General features: G+C 41.0%; 1 protein-coding gene across 1 annotated transcript; it reads left to right on the top strand.

The window, feature by feature from the left end:
* The first annotated feature begins 142 nt into the window (after positions 1-142).
* Positions 143-12,419, top strand: igfn1.3 (immunoglobulin like and fibronectin type III domain containing 1, tandem duplicate 3). Its single transcript, XM_061885442.1, has 18 exons — positions 143-283; positions 382-495; positions 567-729; positions 813-1,085; positions 1,151-1,273; positions 1,940-2,020; positions 2,065-2,201; positions 2,280-2,421; positions 2,485-2,778; positions 2,851-3,147; positions 3,217-3,396; positions 3,467-3,595; positions 3,677-3,985; positions 4,057-4,142; positions 4,219-4,411; positions 6,323-6,619; positions 9,418-9,744; positions 9,819-12,419. Exons 1-18 carry the CDS (start codon positions 164-166, stop codon positions 9,836-9,838), a joined length of 3,285 nt encoding a protein of 1,094 aa, XP_061741426.1. The 5' UTR covers positions 143-163; the 3' UTR covers positions 9,839-12,419.
* The last annotated feature ends 11,327 nt before the right edge of the window (positions 12,420-23,746 follow it).

Below are 23,746 nucleotides of genomic sequence, written 5' to 3'. Positions count from 1 at the left end.
TTTGAGAAAAGCCTTAAAAAACAAGTAGGAGGGCAGAATACCAATGGGCAAAAGTAAAGTTGATGGCATGCAGGTTGATGTATGAACTCCTTCCTCTAGGGTTAACAATGAACCAAAAGCAGAAGTCAAACGAGTTGTTGATGACAGATTTTGGGAACTTTTGATGAGTGCTGATAAAAAATGCTACGAAAAAATCTGCTGGGAGTACGGGGTCACGGATTTCCGCTGGATGCTGAAGAAACTGAACGAGAAGAAGCTGGAAAGGGAACATGAGCAAGAAAAGGTGAGTTTCTCTGCATCTTTGTATGGTGAGCAGAGTACCAATAAGAAAAGGTTTCATACAAGAGCATGTTTATGTCCTGTTTGTGATTCAACAAACAGGTTGTTGAGAGATTGTGTAATCTGAAACCCATTGAAATGAAAGCAAACGGTGAAGCAGAGTTTGAACTTGAAATGTCACTCAGGGACGCTGCAAGCAGAATCTTCTTGTTTAAGGTCAGATGCTTTGTGCTACTTTTTTTAAAGAAAAAATGAGAAAGTGCGGCAGAACACATGTTTTTGTACAGGACGGTGTTATGGTTCCTTTTGACGACGACACAGACGACAAGCACGCCTTGAGGCAAGTGGGGAAGAGGTTTGTGTTTAGCATCAATGGCGTTAGCCCAGAAGACGCCGGATTGTACCAAGTGGAGGTTGACGGAGTTAAAATCTTCTCGACTGACTTGAAAGGTGAGATGCTGTCTCAATTAAATCTCGTATTTCAGTTTACATAATTAACTGTGACGCTCAAACAAGCTGCCATCTTGATTTAGTTCCCAGTGTAGACTTTCTGGTGAAGATTCAGGACGTCAAAGCAGAAGAAAGGGAAGATGCCGTGTTTCAGTGTGTCGTTTCGCAACCCATTAAAAAAATTAACTGGAAGGGAAAGAATATTTCACTGGAGCAAGGAGACAAATATGATATCATTGTGTCAGAGGATATGCTGATTCATACTCTGGTGGTGAAGGACTGCCTGGTATTTGATAAAGGAATTTATGCAGCTGATATTGGACTTCAATCCTGCAGCGCCTGGCTCATGGTGGAAGGTAAATGAAAGAAGTATTTTCAAAATGCTGGTGGAAGCAGAGTTAATGTCTCTTTTGTGTATCAGCTGACAATGATCCAAACTCTCGCGGAAAGAAGAAAGCACGCAAAACAACGCGAGCAGGCGGTGGTGGAGAAGAGCTGTTGAAGATCGCAGAGGAGCAACAGGCCAAGTTACAAAAGGAGAGAGGCGAGTTGATTGTGAAGGCGAAGGCGAAGGCGAAGGCGGAGGCGGAGGCGGAGGCGGAGGCGGAGGTGGAAGCGGAGGCGGAGGCGGAGGCGGAGGCGGAGGTGAAGGCGGAAACAGCTGCAGCAGCTGCAACTGAAAGAGTTGAGGCTATATCTGAAGGTAAAGCCGTAGCACAGGGTATCTCTAAAGCCAAAACAGAGATTAAAGCTACGGCCCAACAAAAGGCTGGCTCAAAAGCCGAAACAGAGTCTAAAGCCAAAGCAAAGCCCAAAGCCAAGAAAAAACTGAAGGAGAAAGCAAATGTAAAGAAGGTGGAAAAAGCTGAGATGAAACGAAGAGATGAGACAACTGCTACCACAGAATCAGGTGTGATGAAAAATGGCACCACAGAATCAGGCGTGATGAAAAATGAACAAGTTGAAGAAGAGAAAGTTGAACTAGAGGAGGAGGAAAAAGAGGAAGAAGACGAAGAGGAGGAGGAGGAACACAAGGAGAAAGAGGAAGAGGAGGAGGAGGAAGAAGATGAGGGGGAAGAAGAGGATTTTGAAGAGGATTTTGAAGAGGAAGAGGAACAGGAAGACGGTGAGCCTACACAAGTAGCAGCCAAGAAGAAGGTACAAGTAGAGGACCCTGTGACTGCAATTCAAGTCTCTGATGCAGAAGAAGAGGAGATGATTCAAAAGAAGAAGAAGAGAGTGCGAACAGGCCCGCTTGTTCCTGATACTGTTATCGGTAAGAAAGAAAAAAATAAATTTGCTTCAAATGTTACTACTTCTTTCTGACGATCTAACAAACCCCTTCAGACCCAGGGGTTTACTTCACCAGTGGTCTCTCAGACATCAGTGCAATTATTGATACTGAGACGGAGCTGGTCTGCAGACTGAGCAGCGAAAACTGTGAAGGGGTCTGGTACAAAGATGGGAGAGAGGTGAGGAGCACACAAGCTTTGATGGGAACAGAAGAAACTTTCTATGGCTTTAATGTGAGTTTACTGTATGTTTGTCAGGTGACAGCCACTGAAGAGATGTACTTTGTTAACGATGGGACTTATCGCAAGCTAGTGTTCAAAAACTGCAAGGAAGAGGACAATGGGAAATATCGATATGAAGCTGATGGCCGTAAAACAGAAGCAATGCTGGTTGTGGAAGGTACTGACGGATGGTTGAAATCAATTGACAGACCGAGTGATGAAAACAGTGTCTCTTCACCAGATCCTCCAAGACTCAACCAGGATGATCTAGACCACTTTATGAAACCGGTTGTCGTAAAGACTGGTAAAGACGCAGCCTTCAAGCTGAACTTTGTGGGCCGCGAACCCTTGAAGATCCAGTGGTACAACGAAGGTGAAGAGCTGCTGGAGGACCCCCACCTCAGAATTGAAAAGTCTGGCTCACACAGTCGCCTGCTGCTTCTGAAGTGCAACCGCAAGACCAGGGGAGAAATAAAGCTGAAGATTAAGAATGAATTTGGAACAGCAGACGCAATTACCCAGCTCATTGTATTAGGTTTGTATGAACAATATTCTATGGACAACACTTGATATCTACAACATTTCATGTTCTTTTATTTGCTTGCAGACAGGCCAACACCGCCGCTGGGCCCTGTAGACATAATTGAAAGCTCGGCATCCTGCATCGATTTCAAATGGAGGCCTCCCAAAGACAATGGAGGCTCCCCGATTACCAACTACATCCTGAAACGCCAGCAAATTGGTCGGAACAGTTGGAAGAAATTGGGAAAAATAGGACCCGAAGCAAAATACAGGGACACAGATGTGGATCACGGGCGAAAGTACTGCTATCACATCAGGGCTGAAAATGATCAAGGCATTAGTGAAATGATGGAAACTGATGACATTCAGGCAGGGACCAAAGGTACATTATTTCAAGGTAAATAATGACTTAAACACGGTATGTTATTTTAAAAAGATAACATGTTTGTAGCATACCCTGGACCACCCACTGGCCTGAAAGTTATAAGTGCTTTCAAAGACTGCATCAACCTTGCATGGTCTGAGCCTTCAAATACCGGTCGAACCAACATTTTGGGTTACAATGTGGAGAAACGAAAGAACGGAAGCAATCTTTGGGGCCTAGTCAACCCACCAGAGGAACCCATTAAAGGTAACATCCTAGAATTATTAACATAGACATTCATAATTTGCTAGTTTTGATACATGCCTAACACCAACAGAGAAGAAGTATGCTGTTAAAGACGTTGTTGAGGGCATCGAGTACGAGTTCCGCGTTTCAGCTATCAACATTTCTGGTGCTGGCGAGCCAAGTGCACCTTCCGAGTTCGTTTTTGCCCGAGATCCAAAGAGTGAGAAGTATTTCAAAATGAATTAGAATGAGAAAGATGACTGCACCATTCTCCGAATAACTATTTGATGATGCCATTTAGAGCCCCCGGGAAAAGTCACGGACTTGAAGGTGACTGATTCGACGTACACCACCTTATCTTTAAGCTGGACCAAACCTAAGGAAAAAGAAGGAGTCCAGGATGAGGCCAAAGGGTATTTTGTGGAGCTCAGGACAGCAGACAACCCAGAATGGGGTCGCTGTAACTCCAGTGTAATTATTGTGAACTCTTTCACCATCATGGGCCTCAAGTCCATGGCCATGTACTGGGTGAGAGTTGTCGCCACCAACGAAGGTGGAGACAGTGAACCTGAAGAGTTGGACAACCATATAATCGCAATGCCTCCCCCAGGTGAGTGCGTGAAATTTTACATGATTTTTTTTTGTAACCCGGATTTATGTTGTCTGAAACTTCTCATACAGTGAGACCTCATTTTACTGACAAGAAAATTAAGAACTTTATTGTTGCAAGAACTGGGAACTCCGTAAGGCTCAACTACAACTTTAAGGTTCAGTATGCGTCCCCAATGAATAAATGAAGTCACAAACTATCATTTTAAGTAAAACATATCTTGGTGTTCTCAGGGCTCTCCAAAACCGACCGTTACATGGATGAAGGACGGTCTTCCTGTTCCTAAGCATGTGACAGTGAGCAATTCAGACACATCTTCACAATTAATAATCACTTCGTCCGAGCGTCAGGACACCGGACTCTACACCCTTATCTTGAAGAATATGGTTGGACAGGTGACCTCCAGTGTTGAGATAAGAGTGACAGGTACGCTGATTGGTAAGAGGACACCCAACATTTATAGCCATGGCTACCTAAACCGCAAAGAGGATGTGGTAATTATATAACAAATTAATTGTTTGATTTTAAATATGAATTGCATGAGAATGTGGAAAAGAAAACAAGCTCTCTTTGACCACCTGGCCATGGTTTAACAAGTATGTTGCAGCATGGAACCAAAGAGTGGTAAGGCACAAGCTGCTGAGTCAGCGCTCAAACCGCTGATGTGCTCATTGTAAACAAGTGTAACATGCATGAGTTTTGACACCATGACCTTAAAAGCACGAGCAACATCTTAAAGCACATGCACAGGTACTCGATAGGACTGTAGGATTTTGGCCACTCGTGATATTTCAAATGCAGTAAGCGCCGTCTTGTGGAGTTAATGCAAACTACACCAGGAGGTTACCAAGAGCCACAACGGTTAAAGCCACTGTTTTTGACCGGGCACTATTCAGAGAACTACAAACCCTAAAAGCAGTGAAGTTGGCACGTGTGTAAATGGTAAATAAAAAGAGAATACAATAATTTGCAAATCATTTTTTCAACCTAAATTTAATTGAATAGACTGTAAAGACAAAATACTTAACGTTCGAACTGGTTGAAGAATGCTCATCAAACACGAATTTGTAACATCCCACAGGTGAACAGGCTAATTGGGAACAGGAAGGTGCCATGATTGGGTGAAGTGAAGTGAAGTGACTTATATTTATATAGCGCTTTTCTCTAGTGACTCAAAGCGCTTTACATAGTGAAACCACTATCTAAGTTACATTTAAACCAGTGTGGGTGGCACTGGTAGCAGGTGGGTAAAGTGTCTTGCCCAAGGACACAACGGCAGTGACTAGGATGTCGGAAGTGGGAATCGAACCTGCAACCCTCAGGTTGCTGGCACAGACGCTCTACCAACCGAGCTATGGGTATAAAAGCAGCTTCCATGAAATGATCACTCATTCACAAACAAGGACAGGGCGAGGATCACCACTTTGTCAACAAATTTGTGAGCAAACTGTTTAAGAACAACAACCCTCAACCAGCTATTGCAAATTTAGAGATTTCACCATCTACACTCCATAATATCATCAAAAGAGTCAGAGGATCTGGAGAAAGTGTTCTGAGGTCTGACGAGTTAATATTTCAAATTGTCTTTGGAAACTGCAGACGTCGTGTCCTTTGGAACAAAGAGAAGAACCATCCAAAGTGTAAAAGGCAGCATGTGTGATGGTATGGGGGTGTATTAGTGCCCAAGGCATGGGTAACTTACACATCTGTGAAGGTACCATTAATGCTGAAAGGTACATACAGCTTTTGGAGCAACATACGTTGCCATCTAAGCAACCTTATCATGGACCCTCCTGCTTATTTCAGCCAAACAATGTGTTACAACAGCGTGGCTTCAATGGAAAAGACTGGCCTGCCTGTAGTCCAGAACTGTCTCCCATTGGACATATGAAGGCTAAAACATGAGAAGCGATACTGTTGAACAACTTAAGCTGTACTTCAAGCAAGAATGGGAAATAATTTCACTTCAAAAATGTGTCTACTCAGTTCCGAAACCTTTACTGAGTGTTGTTAAAAGGAAAGGCCTTTTTTACACTGGTAAAAAATTACTTTTTTGCAATGTGTTGCGGCCATTTGATTCTAAGTTCATGATTATTTGCAAAGCATAACAAAGTTTCTCAGTGGGAAGATGAAATATATTGTCTTTGCCGTCTATTCAATTGAATATAAGTTTAAAAGGATTTGTTGTATTCTCTTTTTATTTACCATTTACACAAAGTGACAACTTTTGACAAGCTTATGTATTCGCTTCTAACTTTGTCAATTGAATAGGATGTAATTAGAGCATTAGTTTGGTATGTACAAACATGATTATTCCCCAGTGTATTTGTACTGCAGATGACCCCAAGCCTCCAGGCCCGGTGGAGTTGGAAGAGAACGTGTCTGGCACCATCACAATCGCGTGGACGGCCTCTCCGGATGAGAAGAAAGATGACAGGCTCCACTACACCATCAGCAAGCGTGACTCTGTCAAGCGGACGTGGCAAGCCGTCGCTGACCATCTCTTCAACAACAAGTTCACCGCGGTCAACATCATGCCTGGCAGGCAGTACAAGTTCCGGGTCTACGCTAAGAACGACATGGGGACTTCCAAGCCCTCGGAGTCGCCCACCTGGGAGGTGAAGAGAGAGAAAGGTGGGAATGTTTGATTGGCGTTTTGTTAAAGTATTGCAGGGGTAGTTAACTACATTTACAGAAACTTACAGACCAGGGGGCCAGACTTCTACCTTCACTATTAGTCTTATTTTGATGTTTGTCTATTTATTTCTTTAAAGTTACGGAATTCAGAGAAAAATAGCCTTCCGACAAGAGTGAAGACTAAGCGGAAAAGTAGCCAGTTAAAGATTGTCCATATGTCCCTGAGAGAACAGGGTCAGAGCTGGGTCCGCAATGCCGGCAGTAAGTCCGACCCGTTTCCTTCCCTTAGTCACTGATTTTGTTCAAAACTTTTATGGACAGAATTTCTAGGCGTTGAAGGGATCCGGTTTGGTGGCTTCAGGATTAGATGATGTGGTCCTGATGGCTTCATCTGGCCAGGATCTTCTGCTCTCACTGGATCGGTTCGCTTCCGAGTGTGAAGCGACCGGAATGTAAATCTCCAAATCCGAGTCCCTGGTTCTCGCCCGGAAAAGGGTGGAGTGCCATCTCCGGCCAGGGGAAGAGATCTTGCCCCAAGTGGAGCAGTTCAAGTAACTCGTAGTCTTGATCACAAGTGAGGGAAGAGTGAATCATGAGATCAATATGTGATCGGTGCGGTGACTTCAGTAATGGAACACTGTATCGATCCATTGTGGTGAAGAAGGAGCTGAGCCGGAAGGCAAAACTCTCAATTTACCGGTCGATCTACGTTCCCATCTTTACCTATGATCATAAGCTTTGGGTTATGACCGAAAGGACATGATCACCGTTACAAGCGGCCGAAATAAGTTCATCTGCCGGGTTGCGGGGCTCTCCCTTAGAGCTAGGGTGAGAAGCTCTGCCATCCGGGGGGAGCTCAAACTAAAGTCGCTGCTCCTCCACATGGAGGGGAACCAGATGAGGTGGTTCGGGCATCTGGTCAAGATGCTACCCAAGCGCCTCCCTTGGACACGTTGGGAAACTATGTCTCCTGGCTGGTCTGGGAACGCCTCGGCATCCCCCGGGATTAGGTGGACCATGTTGTGGAAAGGAAAGTCTCGGCTTCTCTGCCTAGGCTGCTGGAGGGTATATGACAGTACTTCATGGTTTTCAGGAATCTACCACAAAACTCTTGGGTCTCCTTCAATATTTTTTAAACCGAACCCCAGGATTTGGCCCATGTGCCACTAGTTAAATACCCATGCTGTATTGTACTGACCAGAAAACTTTGTATACAGTGCCTCACAAAAGTGAGTACAATTCTCCCATTTTAACAACCATTTGTATTACAGTTTATATTCTGCAGGGACATTACTTTTCAAAGCAAACATGAAGATAAGGTTGAAGTTTACACCAAACACATTTGTTTATGGGCCTGCTGCATTGCAGCAGTCAATGGGCGCTTGCAATGCAGCAGGCCCATATTATTTTTCCTCATACTTCAACTCTTATTATTATAATTCCGCACATTTCTCTTACGACAATTTTTTTGCTAATGTCTCTTATATTAACATGCTAACATTCTATGCTAGCTTTTTCGCTACTCTCTTTGTCTACACCAACAAATACTGTACTATGATATTTCTTCTTACCCAGTCATGTGCTAGCTTGTTAAAGTAATAATGCTAATATTAGCATGACATCGTTTTCAGCCAATATTTCTATTTGTTTCTCCAATTTGGCAGCCATACACCTTAGAGTCATATAACTTTGAATGTGACACTTCGTGCTAACGTTAGCATGATAGCATGCTAACAATAATGTGTTTTCAAATTGTACACCGTTTGTTCTGTAATCCCACTGCCGTATACCTTAAGGTCATATAACTTGTATGTGAAACATGCTAACAGCTAGCATGTTTATGTTAGCATGCTAACAGTAAAGCATTAGGTTTTGGAGCTATTTTTGCTGCTATATACCCTAGAGTCCTACAACTTGTTATGTGACACTTTTTAACTGCTAGCATGCTAGTGTTAGCATGGTCGCGTACTTACATTAACATGCTAACTTTTTAGCTAACTGCAATTTTTTTCTCTAATAAGACAGCTATACACCTTATAGTCATATAACTTAGTATGTGACATTCTAACTGATAGCATGCTAAGGTTAGCTTGCTAGCATGCTAACATAAGCGTGATATTTTTTTAGCCAAATTTGCATCTGTTTACCCTAGAGTCAAATAACTTGGTACGTGACACTTGTTTACTGTTAGCATGCGAGCAAGCTAATATTAGCATGCTAACATTTTTTGCTGTTTTTTTCACTTTATTCTCTACTTCTGCAGCCATACAGCTTACAGCCGGGTTACTTGATATGTGAGACATGCTAACGGTTAGCTTGGCGTTGTTAGTACACATGCTAAGTGTTAGCAGTCTAATGCGCACATGCGAACGTTATAGGCTTGCTCGGTAGCTTATTTTGTACAGTTACACGTAAAACTCACGGATTCGGACACTCTGCACCCTCTTAGAAGTACGATGACTTCCGAGGAACCAGGCCAGAGGTCCATAGCACAGATAGCAGGCCCATCAAAATTTCCACGGGAATGTTCTAGTTTTTTAATTATTGTTTTATTATATTAGACTGGCCCTGCGATGAAGTGGCGACTTGTCCAGGATTGTAACTGAGATAGACACCAGCCCCCCCCCCCCCCCCCCCCATACCCCCCCCCCCCCCCCACCCCCGCAACCCCAAAGGGAATAAGCTGTAGAAAATAGATGGATGGGTGGATATATTAGACTATCAAAATGAACTGTACTTATATTACTGCAATTGTATCGATTTTTAACAACTCTCTCACCCAACATGCATTCCAGAGTCATTTGCTTTGAACCTTCCGGACTCCAAGGACTGCCGCTTTGAGGCACCTCCCGCCTTCTCCGTGCCACTTAAAATGCACAACGCTCCCGAGAGCTACGAATGCTACATGAGCTGCGCTGTGACGGGAAACCCTAAACCTTACATCACTTGGTACAGAAACAACGTCAGCCTCAACACCAACGCCAACTACTACATCACCAACACGTGCGGGGTGTGCTCCATGGCCATACTCAAGGTGGGGCCCAGGGACCGCGGGGACTACACGGTTGTTGCGGAGAACGCCCTGGGAAGAGTGGAGTGTTCCACCAAACTTGTTGTCAAAGGTAAATACACAAAAAACCTACATTTGGTTTAACATATTTTTGAACCCTCTTTCGGTTTTCTTTGCCATCTTCAGAGTCGGTGGCGGGCTCGTGAACAACCGACGACTCCTGCTGCTTTAAGAACGACGACAAACAATACATTAAGTGACAGAGTATTGCCATGCTTTTTGCTCAGTTAAAATATTTGTAATGAGTAAATAATTCCAGTACTCAAAAGCAGTGAAGCTGTCACCTTGTGTAAATGGTAAATAAAAAGAGAAAACAACAAATCCTTTTCAACTTATATTTAATTGAATAGACTGATAATTCATGATCACACTGAGAAACTTTGTTATTTTTTTTGCAAATAATCATGAACTTAGAATTTAATGCCAGCAAAAGGCATTTTTACCAGTGTGTTACATGGCCTTTCCTTTTAACAACACTCAGTAAAGGTTTGGGAACTGAGGAGACATTTTTGAAGTGGAATTATTTCCCATTCTTGCTTGATGTACAGCTTAAGTTGTTCATCAGTCTCCCTTCTCATATTTTAGCCTTCATATGGCACCACACATCTTCAATGTCTGGACTACAGGCAGGCCAGTTTAGTACCCGCACTCTTTTATTATGAAGCCATGCTGTTGTAACACCTGGCATGGCATTGTCTTGCTGAAATAAGCAAGGGCGTCCATGATAACGTTGCTTGGATGGCAAAGTATGTTGCTTTAAAAGCTGTATGTACCTTTCAGCATTAATGGTGCCTTCACAGATGTGTAAGTTACCCATGCTTTGGGCACTAATACACCCCCATACCATCACACATGCTGCCTTTTACACTTTGACCCTAGAACAGTCCGGATGGTTCTTTTCCTCTTTGTTCCGGTGGACACCATGTCCACAGTTTCCAAAAACAATTTGAAATGTTAACTCATCAGACCAGAAAACACTTTTCAACTTTGCATCAGTCCATCTTGCTGGTCTCCTCCTGGCCCCACTATGGACCTGACTCTCACTATTATGTTAGATCCACTATGGACTGGACTTTCACAATATTATGTCAGACGCACTCGGCGTCCATTGCATCCAGTCTCCCCTAGAGGCCCTCTCCAAGGTTTCTCATAGTCATTCTCATTTATGTCCTAATGGGTTGTGAAGTTTTCCTTGCCCTTATGTGGGCGCTGAACCGCGTATGTCGTTGTGTCTTGTGCAGCCCTTTGAGACACTTGTGATTTAGGGCTATATGAATAAACATTGATTGATTGATTGATTGGTTGATTGATTGATCTTAGATAAGTTCGGCCCCAGCAAAGCCGGCGGCGTTTCTGGGTGTTGTTGAAAAATGGCTTAGGATTAGCATGGTAGAGTTTTAACTTGCACTTACAGATGTAGCGACCAACTGTAGTTACTGACAGCATAGGCGCCAATCTACATTTCTGTCAGTGGGAGCTCAGTGTGTGTGTATTAAAAAAAAAATTGACATTCAACGAAGTTAATATCCGATATGATTTGTGGCTTTATTATTTGTAAAACCGACCACACTTGCCACAAATTTAACTACAACAAGACTGCTTCTTCAAAATGTATTTTAAAAATTCAAAGTTGCCATCAATCTCATGAGGGTGCTCGGCATTGTCCGTGGATGCTCGGGCCCTGAAGCACCCACGAGATTGGCGCCTATGACTGGTAAAGGTTTTCTAGAGTGTTCCTGAGCCCATGTGGTGATATCTTTTACACACTGATGTGGCTTTTTTGATGCAGCAGCGCCTGAGGGATGCAAGGTCACGAGCATTCAATGTTGCTTACGTAGATTTCTCCAGATTCTTTGAACCTTTTGATGATATTACGGAGCACAGATGGTGGAATCCCTAAATTCCTTGAAATAGCTGCTTGAGAAATGTTGTTCTTAAAAAATTTGCTCAGGCATTTGTTGATAAAGTGGTGACCCTCGCCCCGTCCTTGTTTGTGAATGAGTGAGCATTTCATGGAAGCTGCTTTTATACCCAATCATGGCACCCATCTGTTCCCAATTAGCCTGTTCACCTGTAGGATGTTCCAAATAAGTATTTTATGAGCATTCCTCAACTTTCTTACTATTTTTTGCCACTTGTGCCAGCTTTTTTGAAAGACGTTGCAGGCATCAAATCCCAAATGAGCTAATATTTGCAAACAACAACAAAGTTTCTCAGTGTGAACATGAAATATCTTGTTTTTGCAGTCTATTCAACTGAATATAAGTTGCAAAGGATTTGCAAACCATTGTATTCTCTTTTTATTTACCATTTACACAACGTGACAACTTCACTGCTTTTGTAAAATTGGAGATTTCCACTTCAAGTATCCATGCTACATCTACACATCTTTGGGTTGTAACAAACATGTCAGAATAGTTCAGCCCTAATGTTGAGTTCATACCAAAAAGTTCTAGTTTGGTTTCATCTGACCACATGACATTCTCCCAATCCTCTGCTGTATCATCCATGTATCCATTTTGGTATAAACTCAACTCGTCGTGTTTGGAGGAAGAAGAATATTGAGTTGCATCCCAAGAACACCATACCTACTGTGAAGCATGGGGGTGGAAACATCATGCTTTGGGGCTGTTTTTCTGCTAAGGGGACAGGACGATTGATCCGTGTTAAGGAAAGAATGAATGGGGCCATGTATCGTGAGATTTTGAGCCAAAACCTCCTTCCATCAGTGAGAGCTTTGAATGGTTGACCAAATACTTATTTTCCACCTTAATTTACAAATAAATTCTTTAAAATTCTTACAATGTGAATTTGTGGATTTTTTTTTCACATTCTGTCTCTCACAGTTGAAGTGTACCTATGATGAAAATTACAGAGCTCTGTCATCATTTTAAGTGGGAGAACTTGCACAATCGGTGGCTGACTAAATACTGTCTTGCCCCAATGTATATTAATAAAACATAGCTGCTTACTGTTCTTTTTGGCATACCGGTATTCAATAGCTTGGACCTTAAATCCTACTGAACAGCTCTTAATCTTTTTCCCTTTATGCGATTTCAAATTATTGAAATCAGCCTCCTCCATTTTGAAAATGATGACAGGGGAAATGTCAATCGTGACGTAACGACCCCGCGGTAATCCTAAACATGTGCCAATTATTTTGCGAAGTGAGTTTGACCCGGCAGTAATTCAAGGCAGGCGCATACTATATGCCCGGAAGCAATTCAAGTAAATACGGTAAGTTTCAAAGTGCTTTGAGTACCTTGAAGGTAGAAAAGCGCTATACAAGTAAAACCCATTTATCATTTATTCATCATAAGTAAACATTTACAGAATATTTCTGTGTAAATAACTCATTTCCTAACTATATACCTGCGGCTAATATATGGATACCATTTTTTTTTTTTTTTTTATGTAGTAGGTGCGCCTTATATACAAGTGCGCTCTATAGTCCTGAAAATACAGTAAATTGTTCTTTTGGCCACAATTCTCGAGATCTAGAAAATTTATTGAGCTTGGGTTTGGACTTCTTCACTCACTATTATTTTTAATTTGAGAACCACAATTCTCTGTTGTACAATTACTGACACATTTCAGAATAAAACAGCCCTGTTTTACAAAATAATGTGTTCACTACAGTAGACGTTGGCCATAGGAGGTTCAAGGTCCTGCCAAATATTTAAAAAAAATATTAAATTTGCTGCAAAAATTTACATTTCCCCAAAGTCTTGAACAGAACAAGGAGGCCGGTCTGGTGTCACACCCGGGCCAGATTTGATCCCTGGGCCACCAGTTGAAAAGAAAGTCCGGATCACAACGACATGTGAAGTCACTTCTAGTCACCGATCTTCTCCTCCGTGTCGGCAAATAAAGTGTAAGTGAAATATGAACTATGAACTAAGCTGGGCGGACCGATACATATATCCACAGCAAGGATACTGGGTAAATCATCAGTATATGTTCGATACCACATGTGGTGATCGATATGTTTTACTATCAACAAAATATTTTTGATGTTTTTGTTTTCATTCACAAACTTGGGAAGTAAGTCTCTAGGCCCAAGAGAGAAATAAATTAATTAATTAATAAAGAACTAATTGATATTGTGACACTGCCAAAATGTTATCTTTGAAGGATTTTAAATATTTTAAGTACAATAGCTGTTACGGGTATAATACCTGTACTTTTTCCAATACCTGTACAGTAACTACTTGATATTTGATCGATAACCACACATTTCAGTATCGCCTAAAACAAACAAAAAGAAATCCAAACAACAGAAAAATATGTTTTAAATAAATTTTAAAGGGGACCTATTATGCAAGAGCAACATTTCTTACCTATTGGTACCTGCTTTTACTTATTTGGGATCTGAAAATCCATCCATCCATCCATTCTTCTGCTTATCCGAGGTTGGGTCGCGGGGACAGCAGCCTAAGCAGGGAAGCTCAGACTTCCCTCTCCCTAGCCACTTGGTCCAGCTCCTCCCGGGGTATCCCGAGGTGTTCCCAGGCCAGCCGGGAGACATAGTCTACCCAACGTGTCCTTGGTCTTCCCTGTGGCCTCCTACCGGTCGGACGTGCCCTAAACACCTCCCTAGGGAGGCGTTCGGGTGGCATCTTGACCAGATGCCTGAACCGACTCATTTGGCTTCTCTCCATGTGGAAGAGCAGCGGCTTTACTTTGAGTTCCTCCCAGCGTCCGCATTATTGGAGACGCCGCACCGATCTGCCTGTTGATCTCACGATGCACTCTTCCCCCGCTTGTGAACAAGACTCCGAGGTACTTGAACTCCTCCACTTGGAGCAGGGTCTCCTCCCCAACCCGAAGATGGCATTCCACCCTTTTGGGGGCGAGAACCATGGACTCGGACTTTGAGGTGCTGTTTCTTATCCCAGTCGCTTCACACTCGGCTGTGAACCGATCCAGTGAGAGCTGAAGATACTGGCCAGTTGAAGACATCAGGATCATATCATCTGCAAAAAGCAGAGACCTAATCCTGCAGCCACCAAACCGGAACCCCTTAACGCATTGACTGCGCCTAGAAATTCTCTCCATAAAAGTTATGAACAGAATCTGTGACAAAGGGCAGCCTTGGCGGAGTCCAACCCTCACTGGAAACGTGGCCGACTTACTGCCGGCAATGCGGACCAAGCTCTGGCACTGATCGTACAGGAAGTGGACCGCCACCATTCAGACAGTCCGATACCCCATACTCTCTGAGCACTCCCCACAGGACTTCCCTGGGGACAAGGTCGAATGCCTTCTCCAAGTCCACAAAGCACATGTAGACTGGTTGGGCAAACTCCCATGCACCCTATCTGAAAATGTGAACTAAAACCATGGAGGAACATGGAGATATTTATTCAACAATTGTGTCTTTATTCTGTCTACACACAAGCTGTTTGGAGTTTGCCCAATTTGTGACGTCAGCAGAATATCTCCATAGATGGTAGGGATTCACCCAAAGAGCTTTGCGCGAGTCCGCCATTTTAGTCAACCAAAAGCCATCTTTTTCTCTGTCCTCCTGCTGCGAGGCTGACTGGCTTGTACATGCACGTGCATCCTCTGCTGATTGCCAGTCGACTCACTATGGGAGAAGCCGCTGTCTGAGTAGAGGCACGTTAATAAGACCGCCCACAAAATGGCGCGACTTGAAGATGATGTGTAAAACATAATCTGAGCAAAATTTTGAGCAAAGAACCACCATTACATGTTATGAAGACCACAAGGAAGTATTTTATATTTAGAAATATAATCATAATAGGACCCCTTCAACAAAACTGTAGATAAAAGCATTTGACAGCAGAAAATAACCAGCTATTAATAGTAAATAAGCATGGAGTATAATAATATTTTAGACAAAATAATACAACTGGAAATGACACCATACTGACTGCATACTCAAGAGATAAATTAGGTGCCTTAGCACACCTCTTTGAAAAGTATGTATTATTATGCCAAATAATATATATTTTTGGTAATCGCCATTATATATCGCGATATAGATCTTTGGCCGTATCGTCCATCCCCACTATCAATGTGTTAAGGCAGCGTTTTTGCTGCTATCATCAAATCTAATTGAATGTTTTTAATTTTCTTTTTGATGGCACATAAAACAGATGTGCAGATAGTTATTATATGATCTTGAACAGTCGATACGTTTACATTAATTCTTACTCTCTGGTGAATTAGAATTGGCTCACAAGACTGTTTAGTCTAAGAACGTATTTATTTATTTTTTTTTTCTGTAGTGCAGTTCCCAGTTGTGGTGGCGTCATGTTGACAGCAGGAGTTGCCTTGTTGGTCACGCCAAAGAAATTGGGTATCGTTAACTGCTGCCTGCCTTTATTCGCAGATTTGTGGTTAGATGTTAGCATATTATAGATTTTTGGTAATCGCCATATAGATCTTTGGCCGTATTGCCCATTTCCTACTATTAACGTGTTAAGGCAGCGTTTCTGCAGCTATCAGCATATCTATAATAGCCAAATGCAGTATAGTTGTCACGTTGTGTAAATGGTAAATAAAAAGAGAATACAACAAATCCTTTTCAACTTATATTCAATTGAATTGACTGCAAAGACATTAATGGTGCCTTCACAGATGTGTAAGTTACCCATGCCTTGGGCACTGATACACCCCCATACCATCACAGATGCTGGATTTTGAACTTTGGGCCTAGCGAAGCCAACTGCGTTTCTGGGTGTTGTTGATATATGGCTTTGGCTTTGCATAGAAGAGTTGTAACCTGCACTTACTGATGTAGCGGCCAACTGTAGTGAAGTGAAGTGAAGTGAATTATATTTATATAGCGCTTTTTCTCTAGTGACTCAAAGGACTTTACATAGTGAAACCCAATATCTAAGTTATATTCAAACCAGTGTGGGTGGCACTGGGAGCAGGTGGGTAAAGTGTCTTGCCCAAGGACACAACAGTAGTGACTAGGATGGCTGAAGTGGGAATCGACCCTGCAACCCTCAAGTTGCTGGCACAGCCACTTTACCAACCGAGCTAAACCGCCCACTGTAGTCATTGACAGTAGTTTTCTGAAGTGTCCCTGAGCCCATAATAATAATAATAGTAATAATAATAACAAAAATAGATTGTATTTGTAAAAAAACACTTTAAATTGAGTAACCAACCTCAAAGTGCTACAGTGTATTAAAAACATAATAATAGTAATAAAATGCACCTGGGGATAGGTTGATTGGCAACACTAAATCGGCCCTAGTGTGTGAATGTTGTCTGTCTATCTGTGTTGGTCCTGCGATGAGGTGGGGACTTGTCCATTGTGTAAGTGTCTACCGCCCGATTGGAGCTGAGATAGGCACCAGCGCCCCCCGCGACCCCAAAGGGAATAAGCGGTAGAAATGGATGGATGGATGGGATGATAAAAATAAAAACTAGAACAGCCTAATAGCTACAATTAGTATCCACATATATATAAAAAAAAGCTTTTTATTTTTTTATTTTTTTTTTTTAATAAGGGTTTTTAAGCCTTTTTCAAAAGCATTCACTGTCCGTGGTACCCTCAGGTGGTCAGGGGGAGTTCCACAGACTGGGAGCAGCGGAGCAGAAAGCCCAGTCTCCCATAGTTTGTAGCTGTGTCCTTGGAGGTTGGAGGTTAGCCTGTTTGGAGCGGAGGTGTCGTGTGGAGGATTTGGGGGTCAGTAGTTCTTTGAGGTGGGAGGGTGGGGGTGGCATTTCCATGGAGGCACTAGTGAGTTAGTAGGGAGACTTTGCATTCAATCCTGAGTGGAACAGGAAGCCAGTGAAGGGATTTGAGAATTGGTGTGCTATGGTCGTATTTCCATGTGGTGATATCCTTTACACACTGATGTGGCTTTTTGATGCAGTACCGCTTGAGGTATCTGAGGTGTGTAATATCATGGCTTAAATGCAGTGATTTCTCCAGATTCTCTGAACCTTTTGATGATATTACGGAGCGTAGATGGTGAAATCCCTAAATTCCTTGCAATAGCTGCTTGAGAAATGTTGTTCTTAAACATTTTGCTCAGGCATTTGTCGACAAAGTGGCGACCCTTGCCCCGCCCTTGTTTGTGAATGACTGAGCATTTCATGGAAGCTGCTCTTATACCCAATAATGGCACCCACCTGTTCCCAATAAACCTGTTCACCTGTGGGATGTTCCAAATAAGTCTTTGATCAGCATTCCTCAACTTGCTCACACTTTTTTGCCACTTGTGCCAGCTTTTTTTGAAACAGGTCAAAGGCATCAAATTCCGAATGAGCTAAAACAATTACAACGTTTACCAGTTTCGAACGTTAAGTATCTTGTCTTTGCAGTCAATTTAATTGAATATAAGTTGAAACGGATTTGCAAATCATTGTATTCTTTTCTCAACGTCACTGCTTTTATGGATTGTATTTCATTTCTGTTTATTAAATGTATTAATCTTTCATCTGTGTTTTGTCCCAGAGAGATCTGTAGCAAACTGGACAAGACTGCCGGAAGTAGGGACGCTAACAACAATGTTGACATGTTGAATGACAATAAAATGCTGTCACACAAACAGTGCCATCGTTTTCTAGGCCACGCTGCGTTGGTTTACATAACATGTCGTCATATATTACCAAGTATCAGACTCCCGTGACTCTTCGGTCACAATGGATGCATTCTATGACCCGACCTCTGGGACGGGGTACTCGGGCCTGACAACAGCCACAAATTCTGTTCACGGCTTTTATTACGTGGCTTGAAATACACCACTCTGATCACAGTGGGCGTGACTGCAACCACAATAACGAGATTTTGGCTCGGTCTCCGTGTGGAACGGGAGTGCGACTCGTGACGGTGAGAAAATACCCCCAACAGACGCATCATCGTGGGAAGGTGTCGCACTTGTTTACCTTCACTCCCGAGCAGTCACGTTGGACAAAAACACCTGTTGCACTCTCAAGTCTCTGGCAGGACGTGTCATTGTGGAGATATTTACGAGCCGGTGAAGAGTCATACCCAGGAGTCGGTCATGTGAAAAACAGTCCTTACTTTCCACTTCGGTCATCTTTGTCTTGCTCCCGCCCATGAAGGGTTGAGAACATTTGACCTAATTAAGCCTTACTTCTTGCTTTGTTTGACCTGACCTCTTTTAACCATCCACCAAAAATATCTGTTGTGATACGTAATGTCGAAAGAGCCATATTGGACCAAAAATACAAAAAAAAAATAATCTGTCTGGGGCCGCAAAAAATGAAAAGTTGTGTACAATGAAGGCAACACATCATATAGAGTGGGGCAAAAAAGTATTTAGTCAGCCACCGATTGTGCAAGTTCTCCTTTTTAAAATGATGACAGAGCTCTGTAATTTTCCTCAAAGTTACACTCCAACTGTGAGAGATAGAATGTGAAAAAAAAATCCATGAATTCACATTGTAGGAATTTTAAAGAATTTATTTTTAAATTATGGTGTAAAATAAGTATTTGGTCAACCATTCAAAGCTCTCACTGATGGAAGGAGGTTTCGGCTCAAAATCTCACGATACATGGCCCCATTCATTATTTCCTTAACACGGATCAATCGTTCTGTCCCCTTAACAGAAAAACAGCCCCAAAGCATGATGTTTCCACCCCCATGCTTCACAGTAGGTATGGTGTTCTTGGGATGCAACTCAGTATTTTTCTTCCTCCAAACACGTTGAGTTGAGTTTATACCAAATTGTTCTATTTTGGTTTCATCTGACCACATGACATTCTCCCAATCCTCTGCTGTATCATCCGTGTGCCCTCTGGCAAACTTCGGAAGGGCTTGGACATCCACTGGCTTAAGCAGGGGGGCACGTCTGGCACTGCAGGATTTGCTTCTCTGTCGGCGTAGTGTGTTACTGAGTGTAACCTTTGTTGCTTTGGTCCCAGCTCTCTGCAGGTCATTCACCAGGTCCCCCCGTGTGGTTCTGTGATTTTTGCTCACCGTTCTCATGATCATTTTGACCCCACGGGATGAGATCTTGCGTGGAGCCCCAGATCGAGGGAGATTATCAGTGGTCTTGTATGTCTTCCATTTTCTGAAAATTGCTCCCACAGTTGATTTTTTCACAACAAGCTGCTTGCCTATTGTAGTTTCAGTCTTTCCAGTCGGGTGCAGGTCTACAATTCTTTTCCTGGTGTCCTTCGACAGCTCTTTGGTCTTGGCCATAGTGGAGTTTGGAGTCCGACTGTTTGAGGCTGTGGACAGGTGTCTCTCATACAGATAACAAGTGCCACTAATACAGGTAACAAGTGGAGGGCAGAAGAGCTTCTTAAAGAAGAAGTTACAGGTCTGTGAGAGCCAGAGATCTTCCTTGTTTGAAATGACCAAATACTTATTTTCTACCATAATTTACAAATAAATTATTTAAAATTCCTACAATGTGAATTCCTGGATTTTTTTTTCACATTCTGTCCCTCACAGTTGAAGTGTACCTATGATGAAAATTACAGACCTCTGTCATCATTTTAAGTGGAAGAACTTGCACAATCGGTGGCTGACTAAATACTTTTTGTCCCACTATAAGTGTCTATATTAGTTATATTAGCCTCCTATCAAAAGGACTTTAAAAGTCTTATATAAGTGTTGTAATTAAGACCAACACATGATGTAAGTGTCTATTTTAGTTATATTAACCTACTATCAAAAGGACTTTAAAAATCTTATATAAGTGTTATAATTAAGGCCAACAAATGATGTGTCTATATTAGTTATTTTAGCCTATTATCAAAATGACTCTAAGTCTTATATAAATGTTATAACGAAGGCAACACATGATGTAAGTGTCTATATTAGCTATATTAGCCTACCATCAAAATGATTGTAAAAGTCATACACAAGTGTTAAAATGAAGGCAATAAATGATGTAAGTGTCTATATTAGCTATATTAGCCTACTATCAACATGATTGTAAAAGTCATAGACAAGTGTTAAAATGAAGGCAACAAATAATGTAAGTGTCTATATTAGCCTACTATCAAAATGACTTTAAAAGTCTTATATAAGTGTCATAATGAAGACAACACATGAAGTAAGTGTCTATATTAGCTATATTTGCCTACTATCAAAATTACTTTAAAAATATTATATAAGTGTTATAATGAAGACAACACATGATGTAAGTGTGTATATTAGTTGTTTTAGCCTACTATGAAAATGGCTCTAAAAGTCTTATATAAGTGTTAAAATGAAGGCAACACAAGATGTAAGTGTCTATATTAGCTATATAAGCCTACTATTAAAATGACTTTAAAGGTCTTATAATGAAGGCAACACATGATGTAAGTGTCTTGATTATTTATATTAGTCTACTATCAAAATGACTGTAAAAGTCATACACAAGTGTTAAAATGAAGGCAACACATGATGTAAGTGTCTATATTAGCTATATATGCCTACTATCAAAATTACTTTAAAAGTCTTATATAAGTGTTATAATGAAGACAACACATGATGTAAGTGTCTATATTAGTTGTTTTAGCCTACTATCAAAATGACTCTAAAAGTCTTACATAAATGTTAAAATGAAGGCAAAACATGATGTAGGTGTCTATATTAGCTATATTAGCCTACTATGAAAATGACTTTAAAAGTCTTATAATGAAGGCAACACATGATGTAAGTGTCTTGATTAGTTATATTAGTCTACTATGAAAATGACTCTAAAAGTCATACACAAGTGTTAAAATGAAGGCAACACATGATGTAAGTGTCTATATTAGTTATAATAGCCGACTATCAAAAGTACTTTAAAAGTCATATATAAGTGTTAAAATGAAGGCAACACATGATGTAAGTGTCTATATTAGTTATAATAGCCGACTATCAAAAGTACTTTAAAAGTCATATATAAGTGTTATAATGAAGACAACACTTGACTTAAGTGTCTATATTAGTTGTTTTAGCCTACTATCAAAATGACTCTAAAAGTCTTATATAAGTGTTAAAATGAAGGCAACACATGATGTAAGTGTTTATATTAGCTATATATGCCTACTATTAAAATGACTTTAAAAGTCTTATAATGAAGGCAACACAAGATGTAAGTGTCTGTATTAGTTATATTAGTCTACTATCAAAATGACTGTAAAACTCATACACAAGTGTTAAAATGAAGGCAACACATGATGTGTCTATCCATCCATCCATTTTCTACCGCTTATTCTCTTTTGGGGTCGCGGGGGGCGCTGGCGCCTATCTCAGCTACAATCGGGCGGAAGGCGGGGTACACCCTGGACAAGTCGCCAATTTATCACAGGGCCAACACAAATAGACAGACAACATTAACACTCACATTCACACACTAGGGCCAATTTAGTGTTGCCAATCAACCTATCCCCAGGTGCATGTGTTTGGAAGTGTGAGGAAGCCGGAGTACCCGGAGGGAACCCACGCATTCACGGGGAGAACATGCAAACTCCACACAGAAAGATCCCGAGCCTGGATTTGAACTTAGGACTGCAGGAACTTCGTATTGTGAGGCAGACGCACTAACCCCTCTGCCACCGTGAAGCCCATGATGTGTCTATATTAGCTATATTAGCCTACTATCAAAAGTACTTTAAAGGCATATATACGTTTTATAATGCAGACAATACATGATGTAAGTGTCTATATTAGCTGTATTAGCCTACTATCAAATGACTGTAAACGTTTTCTATAAGTATTAAAACAAAGACAACACATGATGTAAATGTCTGTATTAGCTGTATTAGCATACTATCAAAATGGCTCTAAAAGTCGTATGTAAGTGTTATGCGTTCACCACTGCTGCTTACTGCTCCCCTCAACTCTCAGGGGTTGATCAAGGGTGATGGGTCAAATGCAGAGAAAAATTTTGCCACACCTCATGTTTGTGTGACAATCATTGGTACTTTAACTCTTAACTTTAACTTATAATGAAGACAACACATTATGTTATTGTCTATAATAGCCTACAATCAAAATGACTTTAAATGTCTTACACAAGTAGTACAATGAAGTCAACACATGATTTAAGTGTCTATATTAGCTTTATTAGCCTACTATCAAAATAACGTTAAATGTCTTATATAAGTGTTATAATGAAAACAACACATGATGTAAGTGTCTATATTAGCTATATTAGCCTACTATCACAATTACTATAAAAGTCTTATATAAGTGTTCTCATGAAGACAACACATGATGTTCGTGTCTATATTAGTTATATTAGCCTACTATCTAAATTACATTAAAAGTCTTACACAAGTGTTATAATTAAGACAACACATGATGTAAGTGTCTATATTAGTTATATTAGCCTATTATCAAAATTAATTTAAAAGTCTTATTATATAAGTGTTATAATGAAGGCAACACATGATGTAAGTGTTTGTATTAGCTATATTAGCCTACTATCAGAATGACTTTAAAAGTCTTACATAAGTGTTATAATGAAGACAAAAAATGACTTAAGTGTCTGTATTAGTTATATTCGCCTGCTATCAAAATTACTTTAAAAAGTATTTTATAAGTGTTATAATGAAGGCATCACATGATGTAAGTGTCTGATCTAGCTATATTAGCCTACTATCAAAAATGACTGTGTTTCGCAGGCTGAAACAAATCTTTGTGGACAGAAATATTGAAATGTAATATTGGTTTTTACAACATTAGAAGATATTAGTAAATCAGAAGCTACTCAGAAGGTGAGATAACTCCTGGAAAGGACTGTCTTAGAATGGCCAAAGGTATAGATGTTTGTGTCCAGCTTAAAGAAAACGACAGGCTATTATTTTGATATATTTATTACAATATTTGGCAAGCTGGGTAACATTTGCTGTGGTCTGGAACAACATGGTGCACTAACAAAGATGAGAAATGCAGCCAATATTACAAAACCTGAAAGCAGTGAAGTTGTGTAAATGGTAAATAAAAAGAGAATACAATGATTTGCAAATCCTTTTCAACTTATATTCAATTGAATAGACTGCAAATACAAGATATTTCATGTTCACACTGAGAAACTTAGATATTTTTTGCAAATATTAGCTCTTTTGGAATTTGATGCTTGCAACATGTTTCAAATAGCTGGCACTAGTGGCA

The sequence above is a fragment of the Nerophis ophidion genome, linkage group LG02 (assembly GCF_033978795.1).
Source record: "Nerophis ophidion isolate RoL-2023_Sa linkage group LG02, RoL_Noph_v1.0, whole genome shotgun sequence".
Taxonomy (NCBI): domain Eukaryota; kingdom Metazoa; phylum Chordata; class Actinopteri; order Syngnathiformes; family Syngnathidae; genus Nerophis; species Nerophis ophidion.
Note: the sequence above shows the minus strand (reverse complement) of the source record. Positions and strands in the feature narration are given on the sequence as shown.